At 39.1% G+C, this 27,128-nt stretch overlaps 1 protein-coding gene across 6 annotated transcripts in view; it reads left to right on the forward strand.

Moving 5' to 3' along the window:
- Positions 1–27,128, forward strand: part of KLHL32 (kelch like family member 32) — a 181,833-nt gene that overhangs the window by 16,737 nt on the left and 137,968 nt on the right. For all 6 annotated transcript variants that reach the window (XM_074333324.1, XM_074333320.1, XM_074333319.1 and 3 more), the window contains exon 2: positions 23,229–23,316. In XM_074333324.1, coding sequence (XP_074189425.1) covers positions 23,294–23,316 — 23 coding nt within the window. In that variant the 5' untranslated portion in view covers positions 23,229–23,293. The remainder of the gene's footprint in view (positions 1–23,228; positions 23,317–27,128) is intronic.

Here is a 27,128-nt window from a genome sequence, read left to right on the forward strand (position 1 = left end):
GAAGCCTTTGAGGAAAGATTTCAGGCCGACAGTGACGAGACCTTTGAGGCTTGGAAGAGAGCACTCATCAGTATAGAAAGGCACTGGAGTCCATTGCTGTGGTTCAGATCAGAGATGATGCTAGTAGCTCGGCTTAGGGACGTGGGGATGGAGAAAGAGAGAAGACTATTTACAGGCTGTTTAAGAGGCAACATTTTCAGATCCTGGTGATGGATTGGACACTGAGGATGAGGGAAAGAGAAACCTAGCAACTCCTACATCTGCACGAATGGCGATGCCATTCCATACAGGTGTGTCGGTGGAGGTGCCATTTGCATGGGTGGTGGTACTAATCCATACAACTACATGGTGGTGACATTTCCTGCAACTGTGTGTATGTGGTACTTTTCATGGAGAGTGGAATTCTGGAAGAGGAACAATTTGGGTGGGATGGGTGAAGGAAATTACCAATGTGGTGATGGCAATATTAAATTTGAGCTGTCTTTAATATGTTCAAATGAAGATGTCAAATAGGGTTATTGTATGTTTGGACATCATAGAAGACTCTGGGCCTGAGATACAATTTTTGATGGGGGTTAGAATTGCCCAGGGATAGAGTCGATGATTAACCTGAATCTCATGGAACTGCAACACTTAATGATTAGATAGAGAGGAGCACAGAGGAGAAAAAAAAAAGTAAAACCAGAGAAGAAAAAGAAAACCAGGAGAAATGGAATCATAGAATCATAGAATCATAGAATCATGGAATCATAGCCAAGGAAATCCCATGACTCAGGAAAGAGAGAGTTTTCTCAATGTGGAATGCAACCTATATCCAATAAGTCAAGGACTGAAAATAACAGCTGGACTTCATGACAGCCAAGCTAAGATATGCATGGGTGACTTGGTGACCAGAGGCACCAGCAACCCAGCCCTCATCACTTTGCCACCGTGTTAATTCCAGAACCATGCCATAACCCTGCTTGAGCAACCTCAAGAAGGCAGCACCTCCCAACTGGTAGAATAGAAATTAGGCTGAGTTATAGAAAACAGGGAGATGAGCTTTTAATTTTCTTGCACACCAGAGTTTGCTGTAAGGTTTGTACCTGTTCTCTAAAATGATGTGTTCGTTCATTCAGCAGATTGTGTTGCATACTTTTATGGAAGCCAGGTGAGAGGTGCTCCATGTTCTGAATGCACGCACAGAACAGCAGAGGGACGATATAACCACAATACAGCTAATAACTGTCATCTAAGCCAAATGTAAACGTCCTTAACTCAGGCACAAATTGTTGGAATTTAAAGAAGGGGAACTTAATCGATTATGTGAAATGCACAATTAAAAATAGAAACATGAACTGCACAATCAAAAACTGAGCATACCTCAGGACAAGAAGCCTTGTGGAAATCTGAGATAATTAACACCTTAGGATTTAGAGTGCCACTGATAGCTCATGCGTCTTTCTTAAGCATCATGTTTCTTCCTTTGTACTTTCGCATACAAATTTTTCAAGTCTTCTTCAAAGGTTTGCTTACCAGGTTGAAATTTCAAATAATAAATTTCTCTGAAAATGCTTTTCAAGGTACAGCTTTTATAATTCACATGTTCCAATAACAAACTAATTTTAACTGAAGTATCCGAAAAGTCAGTAATTTCGGGGGAGGGAGAAGCCTGTGGGTATCTCCATTAAGAATTAACCTTACTTAATTTTCTTTAATTCCTTAAATTAGTCAGTTTCCTGAATGAGTTAGACACATTTTCATCAAATTAAACTATAGCTTTGAGAAACATTGATTTTATTAAGCACAAGAGGTTTGCTATCAGGTAATAATCGTAGAACAATTCAGGTGAAAACTGCATGTTATAGCCAACTTTGTGTAGTCCATGAAAACCCCTTTTACCAACAACTCCCTAGAAAGCGAGCCCAGGAAAGCACCTTCTCAGTCGTTTCCTCTGGATCCTCTGCGGGGTTCCCTGCCACTCAAGGATCACCTGGGATGGTGCCACTTAACTGCTGTTTTTCTCTCTTTTTCCCTTTCCCGATCTGCCCCATCTGCTCAACGAGAAGACCCCCAAGGAAAATTTGCGACACTTTCATCTACTGATATCTTAGTTTTCCTGTGTTGTGTGTGCATGGGATAGGGGTCAGTGGGGCAAGTGTTTTGTCACACACTTTTTTGAGATCCTCTTTCCGTACAAAGTGCACATACGCATTTGGACTCAGAAAAAGAGTGGCATATAACGTCTGGGGCTGTGGGCACACCTGAAGCCCGTTCACGGATCCCAGGCTAGAACCTTCTGCAATGACCCATCCTGGGTACCATGATCTGAACGAGCTTCCTGAGCCATATGTGTGATTCACGTTTTATTCCGGCCAGTGACAACTCCACAGTCACTGCTATAAGTTCAGGCTCTGCAGCGGTTTGCAGCCCGAGGTCAGGTGACCCAACTTATCCTGGTCCTCCCAGCCTGGCATTACTTCTGGCACAGATGCTGTCCTCACTGTCCTTCCTGCGGGTGCCTGGTCCTGTGTGTGCCCTGTCCCCCGGCATGCTTCTTTGCCTCCTGCTGAGTCCAACATCTGTGCACCAGTATTTAGCTCAACAGCCGTTCCCTCCTGGTTAGCCCTGCCATACAGTACATACAGTAGTGCAGTATTTTTCCTTCTCTTAGAAGCCCTCATCTACTCTGCCACTCAGTTTGCTGTGTCGTGTTGCCTTCTGTTCTTCTTGGTCGTCTCCTGTGTTTCCTTAATTAGAAAGCATACCAGTGGTAGAAGCTATGTCCTAAAGCATTAGAGCTGGAAAGGACATTAGCACTGAGATCTCCATCCTTTATTCCACCTCAGCACGTCAGCAGCAGTGCCGTGCTGCAGCTGTGGTGTGTGTGTGGTAAAGTTGTCCTTTCAGCAGCATATTAGAATCTCAAGGACAGAGGGGAAGAGGAAAAAGTGTAGAGAGATTGAAAAAGCCTTTCCCCAAGTGACTCTGGTGCCACCACCTCCCTGTCCACGTCCATCTTGAACCCATTCTGCAGAGCATCACTCACTCGTGCAGAGCGGCTTCTGAGCTAGCCTAAGTAATGTGGAAGCAACCTGTTTCACCTCTCCTTTGCCTGCGTGCTCTGGTTAAAAATTAAATCAGGCACTCAGTGCTAGAGATTTAGAGGAGGAACAACAGGCAAAAAGAGAAGAGAGTAATGAGATGGATTGCCCGTGGCCCCTCTACACACACACACACCCTACCTACACGTGCACACACATCTACGCACCCTACATACACACACATTTTCACACACATACCTGCCTACACATGCACACTCACACACATTCTCGTCCCCCCATTTTGGGGCAGGGGACTGTGATGGGCCCATTCATCTTCCTCTCAGAATAGATTTGGTTTATGGTAGATGCAGATTCCTCATTGCTCTAGAACCAGCTCTTAAATGGCTGGATCTCTCGGTGGTGTTCACATGCAGTAGTAAGATTTTGACTTCTATTTCAAAGGAGAAGGGGACAAACTTTATACTATTCTGCCAAGAGGATTTCTCACCTGCACGCAGGCTGACACCTGTTTTACCGGTTGCTGCTAACCTTCGACACAGGCTGTAAAGAACTCTCCCAGCTGATTTAGTTGGATCACTCTACTTTCCACATGAGAAAGCAGAGACCCAGGGAAGCAAACTGGCTGGGGCAGGGTGACTGGCAGAGCTGGACTGGCACACAGGTCTCCTGAGGCCCCTACCTTCCTTGCTTGGGCTTCTTGAGTTATGGCCCCTGTGCTGTCTTATGCAGTGTGCGTTTCATAAGCCTTCACTCCTTTTTACAGTTAAGTACTTTGAGCTTCCTGCTGTTTTTCCCTTGCCATATGCACAAGACACTCACCCCAGCCATCTGGGGAAGGGAAAAGGCTTATCTGGCAGAGAAATGAATATGCAGATGCATTCTTTTTATAATTACTCAAAGAGAAGGTTGTTGAAGGTGTGATTTATTTAGCCAGTTCTTCAGATCTAGATTCAAAACCATTTTCACGTTCAGAAAAACATTTTGTATAAAACGCAGGATATTCATGCTTTTTCAGTATGTGGTCTCACTTTTCGGCATGTGTCTTTGACTTTGTAGCTCACTGAAAGCTACTGTAACGCCAGCATTAATTTGACCCCTGGCTGTATCCTTTCCCTGTTCGTTCTTGTCTTCCAGGCTGTTGCTCATGGTTATATCAAAGATAGGAGCAGCTGGAATCAGATGCCTGTGATTATCAAGACAGTAATTACTGGTCATGCTGACACCAGCAATACTAACTGGAACTTAAATAATTGAAAATGTTACCTATGAGGCAAGCATAGATTCCACGGTGTCAGAATAAGCGGTGTTATCTAGAATCGCCGAGACAAGAAAAAATGTTTTCATTCTTATGATATTCAGATACTGTGGCTAAAAATGCTGTGTAGAGCTAGTGAACTTCCTTGAGTTTAACCAGTTCTTTTCTTTTTTTAATTTCTTCACAAAATTCAGTTATGTAATAGGTTCTGGAGGAATGCTGTTTTGGTGAAACAAATCAGTTTCCTTAGATTTCTCAGGTTATTAGGCAATAAATGCCCCATCTGCCACAATAGAATGAGTTTGATGATGCTGTATACTTATATTGTACCTTGTAGTTTAGAAAGTTCCTTCAAATTCATCATTTCATTTAATGTCAATGAAAGTATTGCGGAGGAGGTAATTTTACCCCTGTCTGATGAAGAAGGTAAATGTTGGCTGAGAAAGACTAAGTGATTTGCCCAAGTTACACGAATTATAAGTTGTGAGGTTGTGTTAGAACATAAGATATGTTCGTGATTTCATAACATTTTCTAAATCCGGGAGGTGGCAGAAAACTGTAATATGCTCTTGCTATATTTCTTATTTTGGGGAGAAATATAAGAAATACTGTCTTTGTCTTCTTCTGGATCTGTCTGCTCTTCATTAGAAGAGTAGTCACAGGAAGGAAAAAATGCTTTTGATAGACTTACAGAAATTTTTTCATTGGAAGAATGATCATCTATGCTCTTAAAAACTTAACTCTAAGAATGTAATAATACTTTGATTACTTGCCACATATATAGGATATGACTTCTGCCCTCTGTTAGATAGTTCCAATATTCCTGTACTAAATTTGTAGATCTTTTATCATGATCTACCCTAAATATTTTTATTTTTATTTGGAAAACATTTTCTTGAGAAATTTGATGTAGCTTTCCGTACTTCACTTTTATTTGTTGCTGTTTTTAATTATCAACCCCTCATCCCAGCACGTTTCTATGTCAGCTCTTTGTGTTAGGTAGTTGTGGGCAGCGGGTAGCCGGGCTAATTCCAACGCTTTCCAATGTTCCCTATGGTGCCACATAACCCATAACTAAGCTTTCCTTCCATAGCGCTGGGCACCCACATCCAACTCCATTAGCTCAGAAATCCTGCTTGTACCCTAACACTGGGGCATGTCTGGAGCACTTATAGGGCATACCCTTCCAGAGATCACAGACCTTGTGGAAGCAATAAACGATTATAAGTTTAGTGTTAGCCCAAGGGCCATTGTCAGAGCAAAAGCTTGATTCCAAGCATAGCACAATGTCTACCACCCAGATTGTCCCCTGGCCCAAGTCCACTTGGGACTCAAGCCCAAGCCCTGTTAAGAGGGGGAGATCCTTTACAAAGAGCAAGAAAGATACAAATTCATTGTTTAACTGAAATCCCTGTGGCATCCTGGGTGCATGGTGGCATTGGGTGAGTGGCACTTAGAATTTTGGCTGCTATAGGAAAGGGTGCTCTTGTGCAGTGACTCATTCAGAGAAGTGGATTTGTGGCATCTGGGTGTGTCACTAGCTGTACTGCCTTTGTCAGTGATTTTGGTGTGGACCTATGCCCCTTTGGTATATATGTCAGTAGATTCAGCAGTGGGCATTGCTGCACAGAGGGTACAAGTAAAAATATAGGGGTTGAGAAGATGATTATGTTTTTGAGAGCCCGTGAGACAACCCCTAGAACTGATGAGCTTCCCCATGTAGTTCGAGTTTCCACAGTTACGGGTGTGGGTGCAAGGGCAGAAAAGGAATGTTTTCTAAGTTTCTAGAATCTCAGCTTTAACTGAAATGGCTGGAAAATAAGGGTTTACACAAATGACAGGGTGTGACTTATTTTGATTTGTGAGAAAAATTTACCAAAGAAATAGCAACAGAACTAGTAAACTTTCAGACATTTAAAATGTGAGTTTATTTAGGACAAAACATATCTGTAAACCTTTGTGTTAATTGATATATACCATTTTAAGTCTTCCTTTCTTTCCCTTTCCTATTCCTCCAGCTAGATTGTCTCATACCTTCGTTGGTAAAAAAAAAAAGAGTAAAGTTTAACTTAAATGAGAAGTGGCTGGCAGAGGTAAAAGAAAGGGAATGGCCATAAAATGAGACGTGAGCAATAATAGAAAAATGCATACTGTTAGTTTCTAGATAATGCCTCAGAGTGGGAACGCCTTTCATTCTGAATGTTCTTGGCAGTCATTGTAAAATATGGAACTTGATCAGTTACTTCATTTAAAGCATTTATGAATAAACAAAACCAATTTTTCATGAGCATCAATAGAGTTCATTTCTTTAAACTAGGAAAGAAATTTCTCTTAAGATTCTCATTAAAAAGGACACTATGTAGTGAATGTAATGAGTAATGTCTTCCAGGTGTCTTTGTGGCGTTATCCCATCACCTTCCTGAGGCTTTCAGCTACCTAACCTCAGTGAATAGAGTGATGGTCATTCAGGAGTACAGGCGGGGAGGTAAGGTATGGTGGAACTCTGTAGACTTTTGTATTCTAATGATGATAATGATGGCAGCTAACGCTTTGTCGATTTTATGTTCTTAGCACCACTTTTAGTACTTACATTGACTATGCTGAATGTAAATTTTTACAGAATAAGGAAACTGAGGCACAGAAGGGTTAAGTACTTACCCAAGGTTATATTGCTAGTAGGCTGGGAGTGGAATCAGTTTGACTACAACCTTTGCTCTCATCCTCAGGCTAAATATCTTTCTGGAGCCCAAAGATAGATTTTAGAAGGTTTACAGAGAAATGGTTATGCTGAATATTTTCCAGAAAATTCTCTGTTATAGCTGACATCTTAGAAGTCATTGAACAAATATGAAAGATTTTACTTTCTGGAAAATCTCTGGAGTCCAACTATGCTAATGCCAGAGGTAACACAATCTATGATCAGGGCTATGAACTCCAGTCACACTTTTCTGAGTTTTAATCTTGGCTCTGCTGCTTATTATCTCCATGAAATTGAGCAAGTGACTTCATCTTATACCTCAAATTTGGGTTCATATCCTCTGCTTAGTAGGTTACTGTAGGTGACATTCCTTTAGAGAGCAATTTCTTTAGAGAGACAAAAAGTATTTTTTTAATGGTATGTAGATTAAAAATATTCAGCTAAGACATTAGATAGTTCCTGGGATGTAAATAAAATTTGTTATGTAGGTGGGCAAGTCTATTTTTCTGTGATATACAATTATTGAAACTATGGGGTATAATTTTAGGATGCTTTCTTCATGAATTAAAATAATGGTTTTGTTTTCAGTAATAGTATATAGCACTATATGATAGATAGATAGCTAGCTAGATGGGACATCACCAAATGACAATAATATCTTCATTAGCAAATACACTAAAAAAAAAAACCTAACATTATGTGAATCTAGATTTTGTGCACTGGGAAAACTAGGGCTGATAAATGACAGATTCTACTTCAGTCGTTGTGAAATATCAAGCGTGATAGATTTGACAGCCATTCTTCTCCTCAACCTCCCCCACACTATTCTTTCTGAGATTCGTCCTCCCACTTGTTGAGCTCACCCAAGCCTATTGACTGAGCTAAGAAAACAGTCTCCACTCTCCTTTTTTTTTTTTTCTGACTCATGCCAAAAAATCATGTAGCAATTCAAAACATGTCTGAAATCATAAAACATAATGTGGAAAACTTTCTTGTCTTTAACTTTGAAATATTATTTAGTATTTTGATGTTTGTATAACCAAGTGATATATTTAGATTAAGTTCATTTCTTCAGAGGCTTTCCCTGACCACTCAAACTAAATCTCCATTAACTCTATTACATCATGCTGGTTTATTCAGTGTAGCACCCATTACTATTCAGTGTTTTCTTGTTAGCCTATTTGTTGTTTCTTGCCCTTGAATGTGTAAGTTCTGTGAGAATAGGGACATCATCATTCTTGTTTTAAACTGTCTGCTAGAGAAAGGTAGGCACATGGAGTTACTGAATATTTTTGAGTGGATGAGTATTTCTAAAATCTCACACATTTCACCTTATGTGAATTGTGTTTCCTCCAGACCTCCAGCTCTGATACTCTGGTTAATCAGTCTTCTCTTTTTGTTCTTCTTCTTCTTCTTTTTTTTTTGTTGTTGTTGTTGCCATTCTTCACATCTGTCCACACTAGTCATCATTATTCATTTACCCAGATCCAGAGTCTCTGAGTCCATTTCCATGATTGCCACCATCTTTTTGTGTAATGTTGACTCATTTCAAATTTGTTGAAATTTGGTAATTTCATTTTCATTTTTTAAAAAGTTATTAGTATTTCTACTTGACTAAATCATATATAACAGGGTTGAACAAATTAATGACATTTCCTATTTAATTTCATAAGAAAATGTTTTAAGAGTTCCCCAGTGAGGTTAATGATTTTGCATTGTTTACAAATATATATTGGCAGTGTAATTGCTATTGTGATTCAGAGCACAGCATTCCTATCTTTATTTCCTCCTAAATTTGAATATTTCTCAAAGGTACTTAGTGATATTAGTTAAAATTAAGGAAAATAAATTTAGTATGTGGTTTGCCACTAAATGAAATATACTGACTTTAAAAATTAAATATACTGACTTTAAAAATTGTTGCTCAAATCAATATTCTGTGTTCTCTTTGGTAATTGTAAAATTATGACTTTAGTATTTTGAATGCTCATTGTATTTTCAAAGAGCATCCTGCTGATTCGTTTTTCTGTATGTAGTGGAGGAAAACAATATTTGTCCTCAACCCTTCTAATTTGCTAGGACCCCTGTAACAAAAGATAGAGTAACAAGAGAAAAGCATATAGATGTATTTAATGTGAGTTTTATGCAACATGGGAGCCTCAATTTGGAAATGAAAACTCAAAGAAGTCGTTATTCATGAGCTTTCTTTGTATTGGTTTTGATAAAACATGCAAAGTCTTGGAAAAACATGACAGGATGAAAATTGGTGTGAGCTAAGTGTAGTGAACTGGGGGAAACAGCAAGGGCTGTTCATTTAGATTCCTCCTGACATCTTGGTGATAGGCTGCTCCTTTCCTCTGGGTGTAGGGAGGGCACCTCTCACACGGTGGTTTAACGCCCTGCTCCTGGGGAAGGTCAGAAAATCTTTGCTGCCCATGCTGTTTCTCAAATTCCTTCAGCTTGAAATATTCAGGATGCCAGTGTGCCATGTTTTGGAGCTCTGTGTCCTCAACCTCCTCACGTATAAAGCGGGGCCATGTAATATTGTCTTAAAATTGAAGAGTCTTAGCCACAAGGTTTTTGTCAGTCAAAGTTTTAAAGCCATGTTAATGTTTAAATGAAAGCAAAATTTGAATTTCTTTTTGGTCTTGACATCTTGAAGTTGTTAGGATTATGTGCATATTCTGTGAGAGACTTGGAGTGCCTTTTCAATGACAAGAGTAAAGTGTTTTGGGAAGTGTCTGGAACTTCTGTATTTATGGTGAAAGTCTATTAATTCCCTAAACAAGAACAATTTGTAAACAGTTCACTTATTTGCAAGTCTTCTAGGAACAAAGCGCCTTCTAACACAGAGATGAGTGGGACATGGTGCCTGCTTCTGTAATTCACGGGTATAGTTCATTTCAGTTGAGGGAGCTTAACCTAATGCCCACCCACACCCTTTCTTCTATCTAACATCTCTTTTTTTTTTTTTTAAGAAAATTATGCTTTAAGAAGTAGTTGCTTTTATCACCTGTCATGTTTAAAATAAAATAAAAAAAAAACCCAGACACTTTGCTTTACGAAGTCATTTTCATCTTACTCCTTTACATCATTCCTGGCATATGGTAACTGCAGTTTAAATGTTGAATGAGTGAGTGAGAAGATGGTTAGTGAATGGTTAGATTAAATTCTTTGTTGTTCAACCTGGTCAGATCCCTGTTTTCATGGAAAATCAAAAATTTTTTTTTTTTGGAAGAATTAGCGTGCTTCTCACTGGCTTTCCAGATGAGAAGTACAACACATTCAAAGAAATGGAGGTTTCTCAGTTATGTTTTTATAAAGTTAGAACCCTGTACTAGCTGGAGGTGCAGGGTAGCGTATTGTTAGAAAGGGTGATAGACTGGAGATAGACTGCCTAGGTTTACTAGTTGTGTGTCCTTCATGAAGTTGCTTAATTTCTCTAAGGCTCCATTTCTGAACCAGTAAAATGGGTATGAAAGTGGAACTTACCTAAGAGGCTTGCTGTTAAAAGACACCTACACGTCTCTATTGCATCTCTAGTGTTCTTATTTTATAAAAGTGTAACCCAGAAGCCTCCATGTCTTTTAATGCGTTGTGCTTTTCATCTGGAAAGCCTTCTCTTTCTTTCTGCATTCTATAGTGTCTCCATTTAACTTTCCCCCACCATTCTAACCCCCATCCGTCTTGTCTTGCCTTTGGTAGTGTAATGGGCGTGCAGCTGAATGTAACAGAGCTGGATCTGAAAGCAGCTTCACCACATACCAGTGTTTTTACCTCAAGCATTTCAGCTTGCTGAATCTCTGCATTTTTTCCCCCAAAAAATGGACCTATTTCACTTAATAATGCTAGATCACTGTAAGAATTAAATGTAACAGTACATGTACTCTTAGCTTCCTTAATTAGAAGTGCTTCCCCAGTTCCAATGCTTCTTGCAGATGTAAGGTGCTCAACAGCTTTTCAAGGGAAAAATAGTAGTATATTAATGAATATCTTGATTTAAGGTACAACCTCAATTTTAGAAATTTTAAAATGAGAAAAATTGTACATCTCTCAATAGAAGAAAATGCAGAATGTCTTGAATTATTAGGGTAATGAAAATGTAGATGTTATGCCATGCTTTGCAGATTTTAATAAGCTATTTGAAGGGTAGAGTTTGGACTACAGCTAGATCGTTGTTTGGGGAACTGTAAACTGTATATTTTCTATTTGTTAGAAGACAATCATTAATCAGAGAAGACTATTCTTTTACCGTCTGATGAATAAATTTTATAAAGAGTTTTCTAATGAAATAAAATAATTACATAAATTGATGCATGTTGATTTTTTGCCATACCATAAAGTAATGTTATTTATCAGATAAATAATTTGTATACTAGCAAAATTTTCAAGGTCTGCATTGGGTCATCTAAAAAGATGCAGATAGACGATTTAATTTTCAGTGGTGTGAGAGCTATGAGAAATTCTTTAATAAAAATCTTTTCATGGCAACATTTTCCAAAAGCACCTTAGGATGTTATAAATTGCAGGTTAGGTTATTTTGACAAGACTGTGTAACTGATCCAAGCATTTTATGTTACTATTCATAGAGCAGTTATGGAGCTAAAAATTAAAGTAAGAGCTGAAAAGGGGTGTGCTAATATGACTGGAAGAACTGACTTAAACATTATATTTTAGTGTAGTTCCCAAGGTCTCCAATGGTATTCGTGAGGGTGACTAGATACTTCAACCTTGTTCATACTAGAGAACCTTTTGATACTCAGTGCAGCATTTTATTCTTTCAGGGCATGAATTTCCATAATATAAACTGACACATTGTGATTCAATATATGCAAATAATCTGGCATTAAGAACTCATGCTCTTCTTTCTAAAATGGAGATACATTGTGTTTTACTTTTTCCGCTTTTGAAGATTTTGTGGGAATAATGGTAGTTCCGGGAGATTCAGGACAGTGAGTAAAAAAATGTGGATCCTGACTATATAGACAGGATGACCAAATATTTATCATCCAAACTGGGAAACAACAGAGAACAAATGGGGGTGCAATTAATAATTATGCTGGAATAATAGGCAAAACTGTGACTATCCCAAGATGAATGGTCACCCCACTAACAGAGCTTACTGTCTGAGGTGGGGTTATGGGTGGAGGCAATGGATTCTACCTCCCTTTTCCCCAAACAAGTAGTTATATAGAGTGCTGATTATGCTGTAAGTATAGATGTATAGGTGTAATTGGAGCATGTAGCAGAGTGATTAACTCAGATCTGGGGAGATCACGGAGGCTTCCCAGAGGAGGTGACGTCTGAGACTTGTAGGATGAGTAAGAGTTAACCAGGCAAAGAGGAGGGATACCAGTACTCTGAAGGGAGAGAATGATTCGGCATGGATGAGTAGATAGTGAATGTGACCAGAAAACAAGACGTCAAGTGTTAGGACACGATGCTGGAAATGTTGACTGGGGTGTCATTTTAGGTAATTTGACTTACTCACAACAGCATTTCACAGAGCGGTGAGATGATCAGATGGCTAAGGGCTTTTGTCTGTATTGATTTCACTGCTGTGAACCTGGTTATCTTGGTTGGAGCGTGGTCTCCACATCCCCCAGCATGTGGAGATGGGCAACGTCCCCACTTCCCTCTGTGGGAGGATCCAGCAGCAGGAATGCATTGGGAAGGGTGTAGTAGATGTTTGTTGTCATGTGAGAGAGACTGGTGTGGTTACCCATGGAAGGCATCTTGATAGAAGGCCCCCTAAGGAAAATAGTCACCCAAAGTTATGCAGAATGCTTACGGGTATACATAGCTTGGCCTTGGAATAGAGTTCTGGGAGATGGCAGGTGCTTCAGGCATGTGGCCAGCGCTTCCACACTCTGGCCCCTCATCCCTCTCTGCTTGGGCCCCCAGAATACTTGTGCAACCTGGGAATGAGGGCTCGGGGAGAACACACACACACACACACACACACACACACACACACACACACACACACTGTATGTCTAGGAGTCTAAGCAACTGCCTAGAGGGAGTTTCCTTGAAGAGTGATGGGTTTTAGCACCCAGAGAAAGGTGAGCACTGCTTGGAAAAAGTGAAAGCAGAAGCCAGATGCTCCTAGGGAACAGTTGTCGAGTGACATCTGTCTCCAGCCAGGGGTCCTCTAAGGCTGATAGTTTCTCAGTCACCTGTGGCGCAGCTCTGAGCAGAGCATCAGCTTTCCCAGACCTGGAGGGATGGTGATCAGGGGGCCTGGCACAGCCTGTGAGCCGAAGAAGCTTGGGAGAGCCTGGCAGGCCAAGTCAGCAGTGGCTGGAGAAGGCTGATTTCAACTGTTGAGCAGTATGGTGGTGAGAGGTCAGCCAGGGCAAGACTGGCTCGTAGTGGGCTGAACCCCACCATTGGGAGCTGGCCTGTATTGCTTTGCTAAGGCTGCTGGGACAAAGTCCAGCAGCGTGGCTTAAATAAACAAACAAAAATTTTTTTCTGCTGATTCTGGAGGCTGTAAGACCAAGATAAATGTGTTGGCAGAGTTGGTTTCTCCTGAGGCCCTTCTCCTTAGCTTGTAGATGGCTGCCCACTTGCTGTGTCCTCGCATGGTGTTTCCTCTGTGCCTGTGTGTCTCCTCATCTCTTCTTATAAGGTTGCCAATCATATTGGATGACAGCTCACCCACATAACTCATTTTACCTTAATTTTCTGTTTAAAGGGACAGCGGTTAGGACTTGAACATGGGAACTTGGGGGGGACACAGTTCAGCCCGTAACAGCGACCTATCTCCTTGGGAGACACCAGTCAGTGGTGGTTGCAAGTCCTGATCCCGTGCTGTTGGCTTCAGTGGGTCAGGCAGGCCTATGGCCATTGGAGTTCTCTTCAAAACAACCTCAGATGTGTTATGGTCCCGTTTTTGACTTCCGGTGATGGAGCTATTACCTCACATAGTAACTTATTCAGTCTTTTGCCATCTTAGATTATTGGAAACTTTCTTCATTTTGAGTCAAAGCTGATGTTGCCTTAGCTCTCTGGCCCTAGGTGCCCAGGGCTATTGGTCCTGATCTCTTCAGCACTTCAGGGTATGACTGTGTCCTGGAAGACATTTGCTTTGTTAGCATTAGGTGTGTGTAAGAGTGTGTGGACTCTGGAGCTAGTCTTCTGGGTTGGAAGTCTGGTTTCACCATTTACCAACTGTGTGGCTTTCAAGAAATTACTTGACCTCTTTATGCCTTAGTATCCTGATCCATACAAAGGGACAGTAAAATGCCTTAGGATTCAATAAGGAAAGGGAAACAGTTCTGTGCTGAATGCTTATTAAACGCTTAATACAGGTTGTCCTATCATCTTTATCACCATCTCCTCCCTTTAACATGATGCTGAGAAACAACGACACTGCCACACGTGTGGTGACCTGTGTGAGTGGAGGAGGGCTAGCATTTCCCCCACGCTTCGCTTAATGTCACCTGAGAGTCTATCAATTTGTCCTTCTTTTCCCAGCCTCTTTCCTGATTGTCTTTATTGAACTTTCTGTCAGCTGGTAACAACAACCAATGTTTATCGAGTACATTGCAGATTGACGGTGCCTCTGCTTTTAGTTTTATTCTCATACTGGCACTGAGAAGTATAGTTTATTATTATACCAATTTTATATAAGAAGAAACTGAGTCTTGCAATTAACTGAGCTGCCTAAAGTTATCTGTCTGGTAAATACTGGATTTGGGACACAAAACCTCCTTTCCTGTTTACCCTTGTTTTTAATTGCACATATACAAAGTACATGTTTATTGTAGAAACAGAAAATAGAGATAACCAAAAATTTCAAAAGCTTTTACATGGCGATAATCATCATTAACATCTAAAATATATATTCTTACAAGAGTGGTATTACGTAATACAATATGTATTGATTTATTGCTTGTTTTGCTCTTAAAGCATGTAAGTATTTTTCATGTTAACAAGTATATATGGTACATCACCATTTGAAATTACTGCTTGGTTCTCCATTGAAAGATATGTAAAATTTAACTCATACCCTAACATATGAGGTCTGACAATTAGGTTCGCGAACTCATCCTAGAAAAAGTGCTACATACCTCATTGCTGAATATCACTGTGGTCACCTTCCACGTACGCCCCTTGGGAAGCTATAAACCAATTCCAGTGCCTAGTCGACCCTTCAAACCAATTTTGGAACTCTTTTTCTGGAATGGCCATCAGAGCAGTCCTTGTATTACCCTTGATGTCCTGAATGTCACCAAAATGCCTTCCTTTCAATATTTCCTTTATCTTCAGGTAAAGAAAGGAGTCATTGAGGGCCAGATCAGGTGAGTAGGGAGGGTGTTCCAAAACAGTTATTTGTTTACTGGATAAAAACTCCCTCACAGACAGTGCCGTGTGAGCTGGTGCGTTGTCATGATGCAAGAGCCATGAATTGTTGGCGAAAAGTTCAGGTCATCTAACTTTTTCATGCAGCCTTTTCAGCACTTCCAAACAGTAAACTTGGTTAGCTGTTTGTCCAGTTGGTACAAATTCATAATGAATAATCCCTCTGATATCAAAAAAGGTTAGCGACATCATTGCAACAAGTTCACGAACTTAATTGTCAGACCTTGTACAGATTGCTTCTATTTTTTGCTTGTACACACAACACTCCACTTACCTTTGGACACTTACCTGGTTAGTTCCATAGGGTGGATTTCTAGATGTGGAATTTCTAGATCAAAGGCCTTTGGTACGTACTTACATTACCATCTGGAATGCCTGTATCAGTGTGAACACCTGCCTGAGTACATAAGAACATCACTGCCTTGCTCCCATTGGCCATCATCATTCTCTGCGAATGTGATTGGAGGGAAATGGTATCTTGTTGACTTATTTGCGTCTTTATTACTAACCAGAGGGAACATTTTTATATGTTTCCTGTTCCTTTATAAATCTACTTGAGTGATTTGCCTGTTTATGCTTTTTATCCATTATTTCCTACAGAGTGATTCATCTTTTTCTTATTGATGTATAAATACTTTATATATTGGCAATATTAATGAGTTGTCTTCTATCTTATGCTCTTTTGACAATTATTCATAGTTGTACAAAGTACTAGGGTTTTTAAAAAAAGTTTCATGTGGCCGATAAGCTACACTTCCTCCATTTTGATAATTATTTTTTTAATGAAAGGCAGAAACATTTCTTGAGCCCTGTTGACCTCTTCTTGTCAGTCTACCTGAGGCGACCGTGTCATCAAACATGCTCATGTTCGGTTTCTCCCCCAGCTACACTCTTAGCTGTACTTCTGCAGAATGTGCCCTCTGTATTTCCAAACAGGAGACAGGGCAGGAGAGTTAAACTAGTGTTTATTGAGCACCACTGTGCACCAAATGCTGTCCTTGATGCTTTCAAATAGTAAACTGTTACGTAGAATGGTATAGAAGACCTTGAAGCTCTACTGCATGAGCTTTTATAGGTTCCATAGATATTAACTCTCCTAACTGTAAAAGATGTGGTTACATATCACCTTTTTCAAAACAATTGATGATTCTATATGTTCCATAATTTTAAAGGAACTTGCTCTCTCCATATGATAAATCTGTTTATCTGAAATTATTGTGCTGGGCCAATTTACACTGGTGGTCTGTGTGTCCTAGTGATCTTTGGAGAGATCCTTCTGCAAAAAGATATTTAACATTTTCCCATTTGAGGTTTTTTGTTGTTGTTTTTTCCCCCTCTCTTAGGAGTATAAGAAATACTCAGTATATTATTATATACATATTTCTGTCTTATATTGTGAAGAACTCATTGACGGTTTTTCTTCTATAATTTTCATATAATCTCTGTTTTGGTTTTAGATATAGTAGACCCCCCTTATCTGCGGTTTTGCTTTTCACAGTTTTGCTTTCCATGGTTTTAGTTTCCCATGGTCAACCATGGTCTGAAGATATTAAATGGAAAATTCTAGAAATAAACAATTCATAAGTTTTCAATTGTGCGCCATTCTGAGTAACATGATGAACTGTCACACTATCCTGCTCCATCCAGCCAGGATGTAAATCATCCCTTTGTTTGACACGTACAGGGTGGATATACTCTCCACCCTGTAGTACCATCTTACGTAGTTACCATCTAGATTATCAGATTGACTGTTGCAGTATTGCAGTGCTTGTGTGCAAGTAACCCTTATTTTACTTAATAATGGCCCCAAAGCACAAGAGTAGTGATGCTGGCAGTTTGGATAGGCCAAAGAGAAGCCGTAAATTGTTTCCGTTAAGTGAAAGGTATGTACATAGGAAAAAAACAACAGTATACATAGGGTTCGGTACTATCTGTGGTTTCAGGCATACACTGGGAATCTTGGAACGAATCCCCTGCAGATAAGGGGGAAATATTATATGTCTTTAAAAGTAGTAGTTTTATGATTTTTTAAAACAAAATTTGGACTTAGAGCAAAATTAAGGATACAAACGTTGGAGTCAAGCAGACTAGGTTTTGATCCCTGACAGTACCAATTCCTAGTCCTGTGACTTTTTGTGAATTACTTAGTCCTAAGTTCCTTATCAATAAAATGAGACTAATAATATCAGATAATTGTGAGGATTAAATGAGATCATGCATGTAAAGTACTTCTTAGTATAATAGCAGCCCAGGAAAGCTTTTGGTAGTAGGTGAAGTGGTTATTATTTCAAATTATTTTTGATTAAAACATAATAGTCATTGTTTAATAGGCTTCAAGGGTATGATCTCAGAGTATGTTCTGAATGATTGTCTTTTATTTTATAGATTAAGAAGTTATAGCCTTTTGTAAGAATGCAGCAATTTTGTTCTTTTGTCCTACATTTCTATTCAGGTAGCAAACTGCTTTAATCACACATTGGATCTGTTCCTGTTAACTGTTCCTGTTACAGTTAAGTCATCTCATTTCTTTTTTATTTGGAGGCAGAGCTTAGATGTTTTCACTGTCTGAGAGGGCACTCAGCCTTGTTAATCACAGGAATGAATATTCCATGTAGGAAAGTATGCCAGTGGGGTACCCTGGAATATCTGCCTTTCAGACTAAAGGGAGATCTGCTATCATTTATTAGACACCACACGATGATGTACTGGTGGTAAAAAATATACCAATTTATGAAATAATCAGAATTAAGGGTAAATTATCACCTATATAATACTTAAATAAAATAATGATTGGGACAAAAATAAGATTGTGTCCTAATTCATTTATGCTTAGAAGCACAATTTCTTTTCAAGACATGTTCATTCGATGTGATTTGTCGATTGGGATCATCCAGCCCTTGAGTATATTGAAGAATCATCTAATGTAACCTGTTTCTCATGGTCAAGACTTATAGCTATAGTTCATATTTCTTTTATCTCCAGGCTTTATTCCTATAAATCACTTCTTTATCCCTTACATTTTACTTCTGCCTGCTTAAAATCTGGTGATACTTCCCTTTAATTACTATAAATTGCTAAGATCAAGAATCATATTTTTAAAAAGTATTTTTAAAAGGAGTATAATACTGGAACATTATTAAATAAATATATGATAATAGTAAAAATAAACTAGTTTCTTATATGTTGGTAGGATTGGTGTGTACCCAATAATTAAGGTAGCTTAATTTTTAGTATCTTAGGTTTGTTGATCGTATTAACCTACATTAGTCTTTCCGGTCTTCTTTGCTTGTAATCAAGTCAGACCTGTAAGACGCTTAACTGTTGTTGTTTTTTTCGTTTCCCTTTCATACTCTTATGGTTTAGTAAGATTTTTTTTTTCTCTGAAAATACTATATTTTCAATGTTCACTTCAAAAAATCTAAGTGAAGCTCTGGCAACCTTGAAACATTTGAAAATAAAAACTATATGAATATAAACTCACTTAATCCTATGTACCAAACAGATTGTTTGAAAAGAAACTCACCAATAAAATAGGGGATTCCACTAACGAACATTTTCTAAGGTTGAGGCCAGTGAATAATTTTGATCATGTCCAGAAATTGCTATAGTTTTGAAAAATGTTTGCTGCATTTACTGAAGTGAGTGCAAGCAGCTGTTGGAGAGCTGGAGTCTGAGTGGGGGCCTGAATCTTCCCAAGCTGCAGCAAGGTCTTGAGAACAGTTTTTAGAGGATTGCTACTCTCTGTATTTTTGACATTAAAACAGTTAGTATTTAGCATGTGAACTACATTAGCAAAAAGTGAAACAAAAGTGAAAATTCACCTACATACCTGTCACCTGAGCAAATCGTTATGTGATTCATATTTGTATGTACAGTAAAAGGAGACACATTGATGTTTACGGAGAGCCTGTGATATATCTATCAGTCTTTGAGCTAGGCACAATCCATGCATTACACAACTCTGTGACAAGGAGGCATTATCTGTAATTTTAGAAAATGAAAACATTGAGACTTGGAAAAGGTAAGTAACAAGTGCAGAATGGGCGGCCCAGAGTGGGCCAGCTGTCATGACAGCAATTTGATACGTGAACATGACCCTGTTTTAAATGATTTGTATTTTGTGTTTGTGAGCTAAATTATTTTGGTTATATTTTTAATGACAAAAACTGAAATGTGTGTTACTAGCCTTTTGGGAACATCCTGTGGGAAGTACCATAGGCAAACTTTATATTGATAAATTGGTAAGCACTGTATCTGCCTTGTTTTTTTACAGTAGCTATGCTGCAGAGGGATATCCCCTCCTTCCTTCCTAAGTTCATTAAGCTGAGCTAGAAAGCTGATTTTAACATGTTTTGTTAACTATTCTAAAATTTTAACATGTTTTCTTAACTAGTCTTATAAATATATTTCTTGCCTTTAAATAATGTTTAATGGAGTCAGTGAATTCTCTGTTCACCAAAATAATATTTTTATACATTCAATGCCATTCACTAAGCCATGGACATAAACAGCATTTGCCTCCTTAGGTAATGAATTTGTGTGGAAAGCAGTTAAAACTGAATCTTCAGGAGCTTGGCCTTTTAAAGAATGTAGAGAGTGTAATGCTGAGCGAAATAAGTCAGATAGAAAAAGCAGAGAACCATGTGATTTCACTGATATGTGGTATATAAACCAAAAGCAACAAAAGAACAAGACAAACAAATGAGAAACAGAAACTCATAGACACAGACAATGGTTTGGTGGTTGCCAGAGGGTAAGGGGGGTGGGGGGTGGGGGGTGGGAGATGAGGGTAAGGGGGATCGAATATATGGTGATGGAAGGAAAACTGACTCTAGGTGATGAGCACACAATGGGATTTATAGATGATGTAATACAGAATTGTACACCTGAAATCTATGTAATTTTACTAACAATTGTCACCCCAATAAATTTAATAAAATTAAATTTAAAAAAAAAGAATGTAGAGGAAATAGCATTAAATGTCACAAAAATGTATACTTTAGTTATTTAAACTTATGCTTTATGGGGAGGTCTTGGAGTGCTTTTTCCCATAGAAGCAATATTTGAACTGTAACTGGTGGTTAGGTTTTTAGATGAGCTCATAATAAAGGAATATGTGTGTCTCTGTTTGTTTTTAAAGCAGCAGAGCACCCCTTTTCCCCCAAACAGATCTTATATAGGACCCTACTTGAATTTCTTGGGGATCTTTTAATCCCCAGTTGAGTTAGCTTAAAAAAATCCATGGAATTTGTTATAAGGATCTAGGTTATTTATGTACCCCCAGGGCCAGGAATGCATGGAAAATCCAGAATATCTTCTCTTTCCATTGCTCTCTCTTTTTTTTTAACTTTTACTTATTTAAGTGTGTTTTTCCAGGACCCATCAGTTCCAAGTCAAGTAGTTGTTTCAATCTAGTTGTGGCGGGCACAGCTCACAGTGGCCCATGTGGGGATTAAACTGGCAACCTTGTTGTTAAGAGCACCGTGCCCTAACCAACTGAGCTAAATGGCTGCCCCCTCTTTCCATCTCTTGCCTCTAACTTTTTCTCTGTACATCGGCTTCTTTTTCTCTGTTTCTTAACCTGTAGAATTACTTTCTTGGTTTCCTAATCCACATGGCAGAAAACAGCTGAGACTAGAGTGAGGCGAGTAAGATGCAAAATTTAAGAAGCCACCAAAAAACTCAGGGAGAGATATAATATTTTAATGCAATATTTCAGAGTTAATGATGAGCAAACATTTTATATAAAGATAGGATTAGTATAAAAATAACTAATGTAGTGACTCAGTCCCCAAACAACAAGGGAATTTAATTTATCTTATGATTTTTAATTATCACTGTTGAAAGTCTGACAAATATCAAGTGCAATATCCATTAATTTGGATGATTTTAACTTTTAGGATTGTTCTTCATTTGCCTAGTTATTGGGAGTGTTTAAAAATATTAGACTTTCTGGGCCGGCCCAGTGGCTCAGGCGGTTAGAGCTCCATGCTCCTAACTCCAAAGGCTGCCGGTTCGATTCCCACATGGGCCAGTGGGCTCTCAACCACAAGGTTGCCAGTCCAATTCCTTGAGTCCCGCAAGGGATGGTGGGCAGTGCCCCCTGCAACTAGCAATGGCAACTGGAACTGGAGCTCAGCTGCGCCCTCCACAACTAAGACTGAAAGAACTACAACTTGAAGCTGAATGGCACCCTCCACAACTAAGATTGAAAGGACAACAACTTGACTTGGAAAAAAAAAAGTCCTGGAAGTACACACTGTTCCCCAATAGAGTCCTGTTCCCCTTTCCCAATTAAAAAAAAATATATATATTAGACTTTCTGAAAAATTGGTTTTTTACCTCTCTGTTATAATAAATGTTCTTTTTGACATTTTAAAGCTCAAGTGACCATCTCTGTTAGTGTTTGTTTTAGGCTATTATTGCCTGGAGTTTATAACCTAGATTCTGAGAGGAAACTATAGCAATGATAGGTTGTTAAGAAAGTCTATTAGCTAATTAAACAATGTGCCTTGAATTATTCTCAGGCTCTGTACTGCTCAGTCATAATGGATCTATGGAAAATTATGCTCATTTTTAGGCTTGTCAAAACTTGAATTAGAAATAAATGAAAGCACAGACATCCTATGTTCAATAATTGAAGAAAACAAGAAATAAAGACAATTGTGTGAAAAATGTTCAAAACAACCTGGTATTCAATAACAATGGAATACTAAGGAAATTTTGATTTAATTATTACATGAATTATTATAATCATACTGACTGAGGCTTTGTATACAACATAACAAATACTATATTTTAGTTAGATTGGAAATCATAGCTCTTTCTTTTGTATAAATCAGCAGAAATAAGCGCATCTTAGCATATTCCTTTCCTAAGGGTTTTCACCCTGTGATCGCTTTTCAAAATATAATTGAAACAGAAGGGAGCCTGTTTAAGATTATCCAGATTGGAATTAATTTTGCCACTTGAGTGTATTAGAAAATGGGAGCCAAACCCTCTAATGACAGCTGTAAAGCATAGTCATGGACCATATCCCAAACTATTCAAATAATTTACTTTTCTGTTTAGAGTTACTCCAATAATTGAAAACAAAGGCTGTGAGGGGGGCTAGAGGATTCGGAGGTGGGATGAAATGAATATGTAGGGAAGGAGTAATTTCAAGCTTGACAACTTTATCCTATTATATATTTCCAATTATGCTAATCCTAAAGCTCCTGTAAGAATTTGTGAGCACACAATGTGATATAGAGATGATGTATTACAGAATTGTACACTTGAAGCCTATGTAGTGTTACTAACCATTATCACCCCAATGCATTTTAATTAAAAATATAATAGTAAAAGAATTTGTTTTTCATTTTCTATTAATTTTCATCCTCTCTCTGTGTTTTTTCTAATCTAGTTTTCACAAATCTGCTCCTTGAATAGAAAATCATCTTTCTGTATATGCTTAGCCAAGACATACTTGGTTTTAACTTAATTTCACTAATATTCATGTTTGGAAGGGAAATAAAGTTGCAATAAAGGATGCATCAGCTAGCATTTGTGGTTTAGACCTTTGTAGCTTTATTTTATCAAATCTGAATTTTTCCTTTGGCCAACATCTGATGTTTTAATTTTTACTATAACCCTTAATTTAGCTGTTGTTGTTCTCAAACACATTTTCTTTTTAGTTCCTGAAGTTCCAATAAAGTTAAAGTCTTAAAACACTTAAAATCATTTTAACCAGTTAGAATGTTACACCTGTTCTATAAAATTGGCATTCTAAAGCATTAGAATCATGAAGGCTCAGAGTGTGCTTTTTTTGCATTTATCTCACTGTGCTTTTCTTTCTTGTCTTTCTTTTCTTTATATTCAGCTGGAATGCTTGCCAGTTCTGCTGCAGACTTCTAAGGCTGAGACCCTGAAGAACCCAACTGGAGAATGCCGTCCGAACGCAGCCTCAGGTTAGCCCTGTAGGATATATCCTTGCTTGGTGTGGTCAGCCCTGAAATGGTCACACTGCACATTTCAGGACCAAGTGCAGAGCAGGGTCACAACACATGTTTGATAAAATTAAGCAAACCAGTGAGAGTATGTGTGAGTTTAGTATGGTAGCCCCAGGGCTAACCGCTGTGATCTAATTACTGGTCAGACCTAGAGACATGTTTTATCATTTTTTGAATGATACTACTTTTAATTTTTTTCTTATTTAGGATGCTAACCTCCCTCAAACAAAAGGTGTACTGCCATAATAATGTGTGATTTTAAAAAAGAATCAGAAAACAGTCTCTATATATGACTGTCATCTCCTTAACAGCAGTGGCTTTGGGGAGTGTGATATATATTCTCAAAATACTCAGAACATTTTCATTTAGTAATTTATTTATTTAATAGATATTTATTGAGCCAAGCACTGTACTTGGTGCAGAGGATCCAGCAGTGAATAAAACACATAAGGTTACTGTGCTCATAAAATGTATATTCTATGGGGGAAACATTAAATCACCCTAGTAACAATGCAAATATAACTGTGAAAAGTGCTTTGAAGGAAAAGTACAGGGCTGATAGAATGAGGGAATGTCTTCCTGAAGAAGTGCTGTATGATCTGAGATCTGCAGGATGGGATGACATGGGGAAATGCTGAGGGCAGGAAGCAGCTTGGCACATTCCCACACCTGAGGGACAGTCAGTAAGAAAATGCAAGGCATTCCTTTGAATATTCTCAGGGGAGGCAAGTCTTCATCACCCTCTGAGGAAACACTCAAAAGGATCTTCAGAGCAAAGAATAAGAGAGATGATAAACCTGGGAAATGCCCTCTTTTTTCAATATGAAGAGTTGGGTATATGTCTGAAATAACGAGACCAGCTTTCTTCCACCACTCTGAAGCTGTTAGAGATAACTAGTTCCCAAATGTGTTCAGAATGGAGGCGTCGTGACAGCTAGTATAGTACCTCTGCACTGCCCAAGGAAGCCTGTTGCAGGTGACCAGTGATTCTCAGTGGGGGACGAGTTTGTCCTCAGAGTACATTGGGCAATAGCTGGCAACATTTTTGGTTGTCACTGGGATTGGGGGTTCTATTGGCATCTAGCGAGTAGAGGCCAGGGATCCTGCTAAATATCTTAAAATGCGTAGTACAGCCCCCCCCCCCCCGCCCTCCCCCCCTAGCAAAAAACTGATCTAGCCCAGAATGTCGGTTTCATCAATGTGGAGAAATCCTGCTCTAGATCTGGTGTCCAGCCAACATAGCACATAGAGACCATGGTATCTGTCTGCCACCACCTCAGCCAGGTAACTTATTTTTGGCTACCAGGATCCATGTGCATTCTTCTCAAAATGATTTTTTACTTTCAATCTGCCATCTCGCTTTTACTGATCACTTCCGATCCTACCTCCATCTGTCCTCTGCAGCACTATTGTCTCTGTAGTGGTCTTTCATTCTCTGCTATGAAAACAGAGTCCTTCCACCCCCACCTTTCAAGCTTCCCCTGTGTCCTGTGAACTTATTATCATCTCCCTCACCCTGAAAAGCTCTGTTTACCTCCTGACTTCATGGGGACCTCCCCTCTCCTGAGGCACCATTCCTCTGGGAGCCCTCTCAGGTGGTGGCATTATAATTTCCTCACATCTCATGTATTTTAGGATGAGTAGAGAGACTTTTGTCACCCTGGCACATCGTTTTGCTTCTAGATCATTTCTCCTCAAACTGGTTATTTGAGAAAGCAGCAATATTCAAACCAATAAAGAGGCATGCGCTTCAAAACATTGTGCGCTTCAACTCCCTCGCTCTTGCCTCCTTTCCACTGCAGTCGGGGTCATTTTCCCTTTCTGACTGAGCATCTGGCACCTGGCTTCCAGGCTTCGCCCTCATCACAAATCCTGTACAACCTCCCAGTGCTCTCAGTGTTTGCACGCAGGACCCATCCGCGGTCACACCTTGGACCTTGCATCCCAGTAGTTGCTCTATTTCTGAAACCACGTCAGCCACTGTGCTCTTACCAGGACCTCTTCTCCTTCCAGGTAACACTCTTAGCCACTGTGGTTGTACTTTGACCTCATCACAGTGTCTCATCTACTGGTCCTGCTACTTTCTACCAATCCAGCAACCCTTTCTTTTCCTCATGTCCCTTCTGATCCAGTTCAGATTCTACTACTCTTCTGACTTCTTCATGTATCTTGCTCCGTGCATTTTTGATGCATTTTTCTGACAAAAATTCCAACTGAGATGAACCCAGATATCCATGTTTCCATGCTTACATGGTCCAGTGGAGACTGGGTTCCACTAAATCTTTAGACTGGACAAGCCAAAAATGCCCAGAGTTTTAGTAAGTTGCTTCTCCACTTCCCTCTCTCCTGCAACTCAATGAGCTGTCCTTTCCCACAACTGAGCCCGGCCCTGCTTCTGTGTTTTGAATCAGCGACCTTTGACTGTTGATTGTCTCTCAGCTGTGTTCTGGAGACACAGCTGCGCTGCTGTTACCCACGCTGTGGAGATGAGTCACAAATGTGCACTGCTAGCCAAGACCTCTTTCTGAGCCGCAGATCCTTCACTGTGCTTGCCCTTGTCTTCAGGGTTTCAGCCATTAGCATTCCGTGTAAGGGCCATGCTCTGTCCTGCCGGGCGATTAGAGCACTAGCTGTTCCCCTGCCTGGAAATCTCTTCTTTCCCCTGTCGGCCACAGTAGCTTGCTCTCATCCTGCAGCCGGCAGCTCCAACATTACTTCTGCAGGGTGGCCGGATTACCTGATGAATGCGTAACTGCCTTGCTAAACTGAATGTCACAGGAGGGCTGCAACCAAGTTTGCTTTGTTCACCATCTTATCTCCAGGACCTAGCACAATACCTGGCACAGGATGAATAAATGTTTGTTGAGTGAATGAATGAAGGAAGGAAGGAAGGAAACCAAACTGTTCACTTATTAATTAAGTTCCTTTCTGTATAGCCTTCATTATTTCTTAATCATTCTCTATGCATATTTTCTTCTTTGCTTATTGTTTGAACCATTGCTATTAGTTGTTAGCATTCATTTTAAAGTATTCACAAATTATAAAGTGTTCCATTAAAAATAAAATGAAGTTCCATTATGGGGCCTTTTAACAGCCTCCCCACTTAAGTAAATAGAGTTGTTTTAATATTAATGTATTTAAGTTGTATATAAATATTTTAACTGTGGGATTAAAGTCATTAAGGTACTCACTTGATAGTTCATCAATAAACTGAATTGAGACCATCATGAATAATTCTATTTCTCTGAGGTTTTTTATCTAATCTTTTTCTTTCTTGTGTAAAGTAGTCTATTTAAAAACTGAGGCTCTTTATGCTACTTGACGGCTTTTGATAATAGAAGTACAGAATACCTTATTGGGGGTCTTACTTGAAAACTACTTGTATATTTTTATGTATCTAAATATTAATATTAATACTAGGTAATCACTGATAACAGAAATTGACTTGAATTTTAAATTTTGAAATGTAGGATGTTTAAAAACCAAACAGCTCTTTCGAAATTTAAATCTTAAAAACGGACTGAACTCAGTCAAAATTTGTTCTGTGAAAATAAGACCCTGTGAGAGTTCTGTGATCAAAAATGTTATGAACTTGAAGTAGTGACGTGTGCATGAAAGCACGGCTTCACTGTGAGTGGGGCGTGCCATGATGTGAAGAGCATGCTCTGCACTTGAGTTTTTAGCTTTTGCCATCAGTTTCAGAATGAAAGTTAAGGACTTGAAGTCATGAATAGCCCTGTTTCCTAAGACCTCATTTATTTATCTCCCTG

This window comes from Rhinolophus sinicus, linkage group LG05, assembly GCF_036562045.2.
Source record: "Rhinolophus sinicus isolate RSC01 linkage group LG05, ASM3656204v1, whole genome shotgun sequence".
Classification (NCBI taxonomy): Eukaryota; Metazoa; Chordata; class Mammalia; order Chiroptera; family Rhinolophidae; genus Rhinolophus; species Rhinolophus sinicus.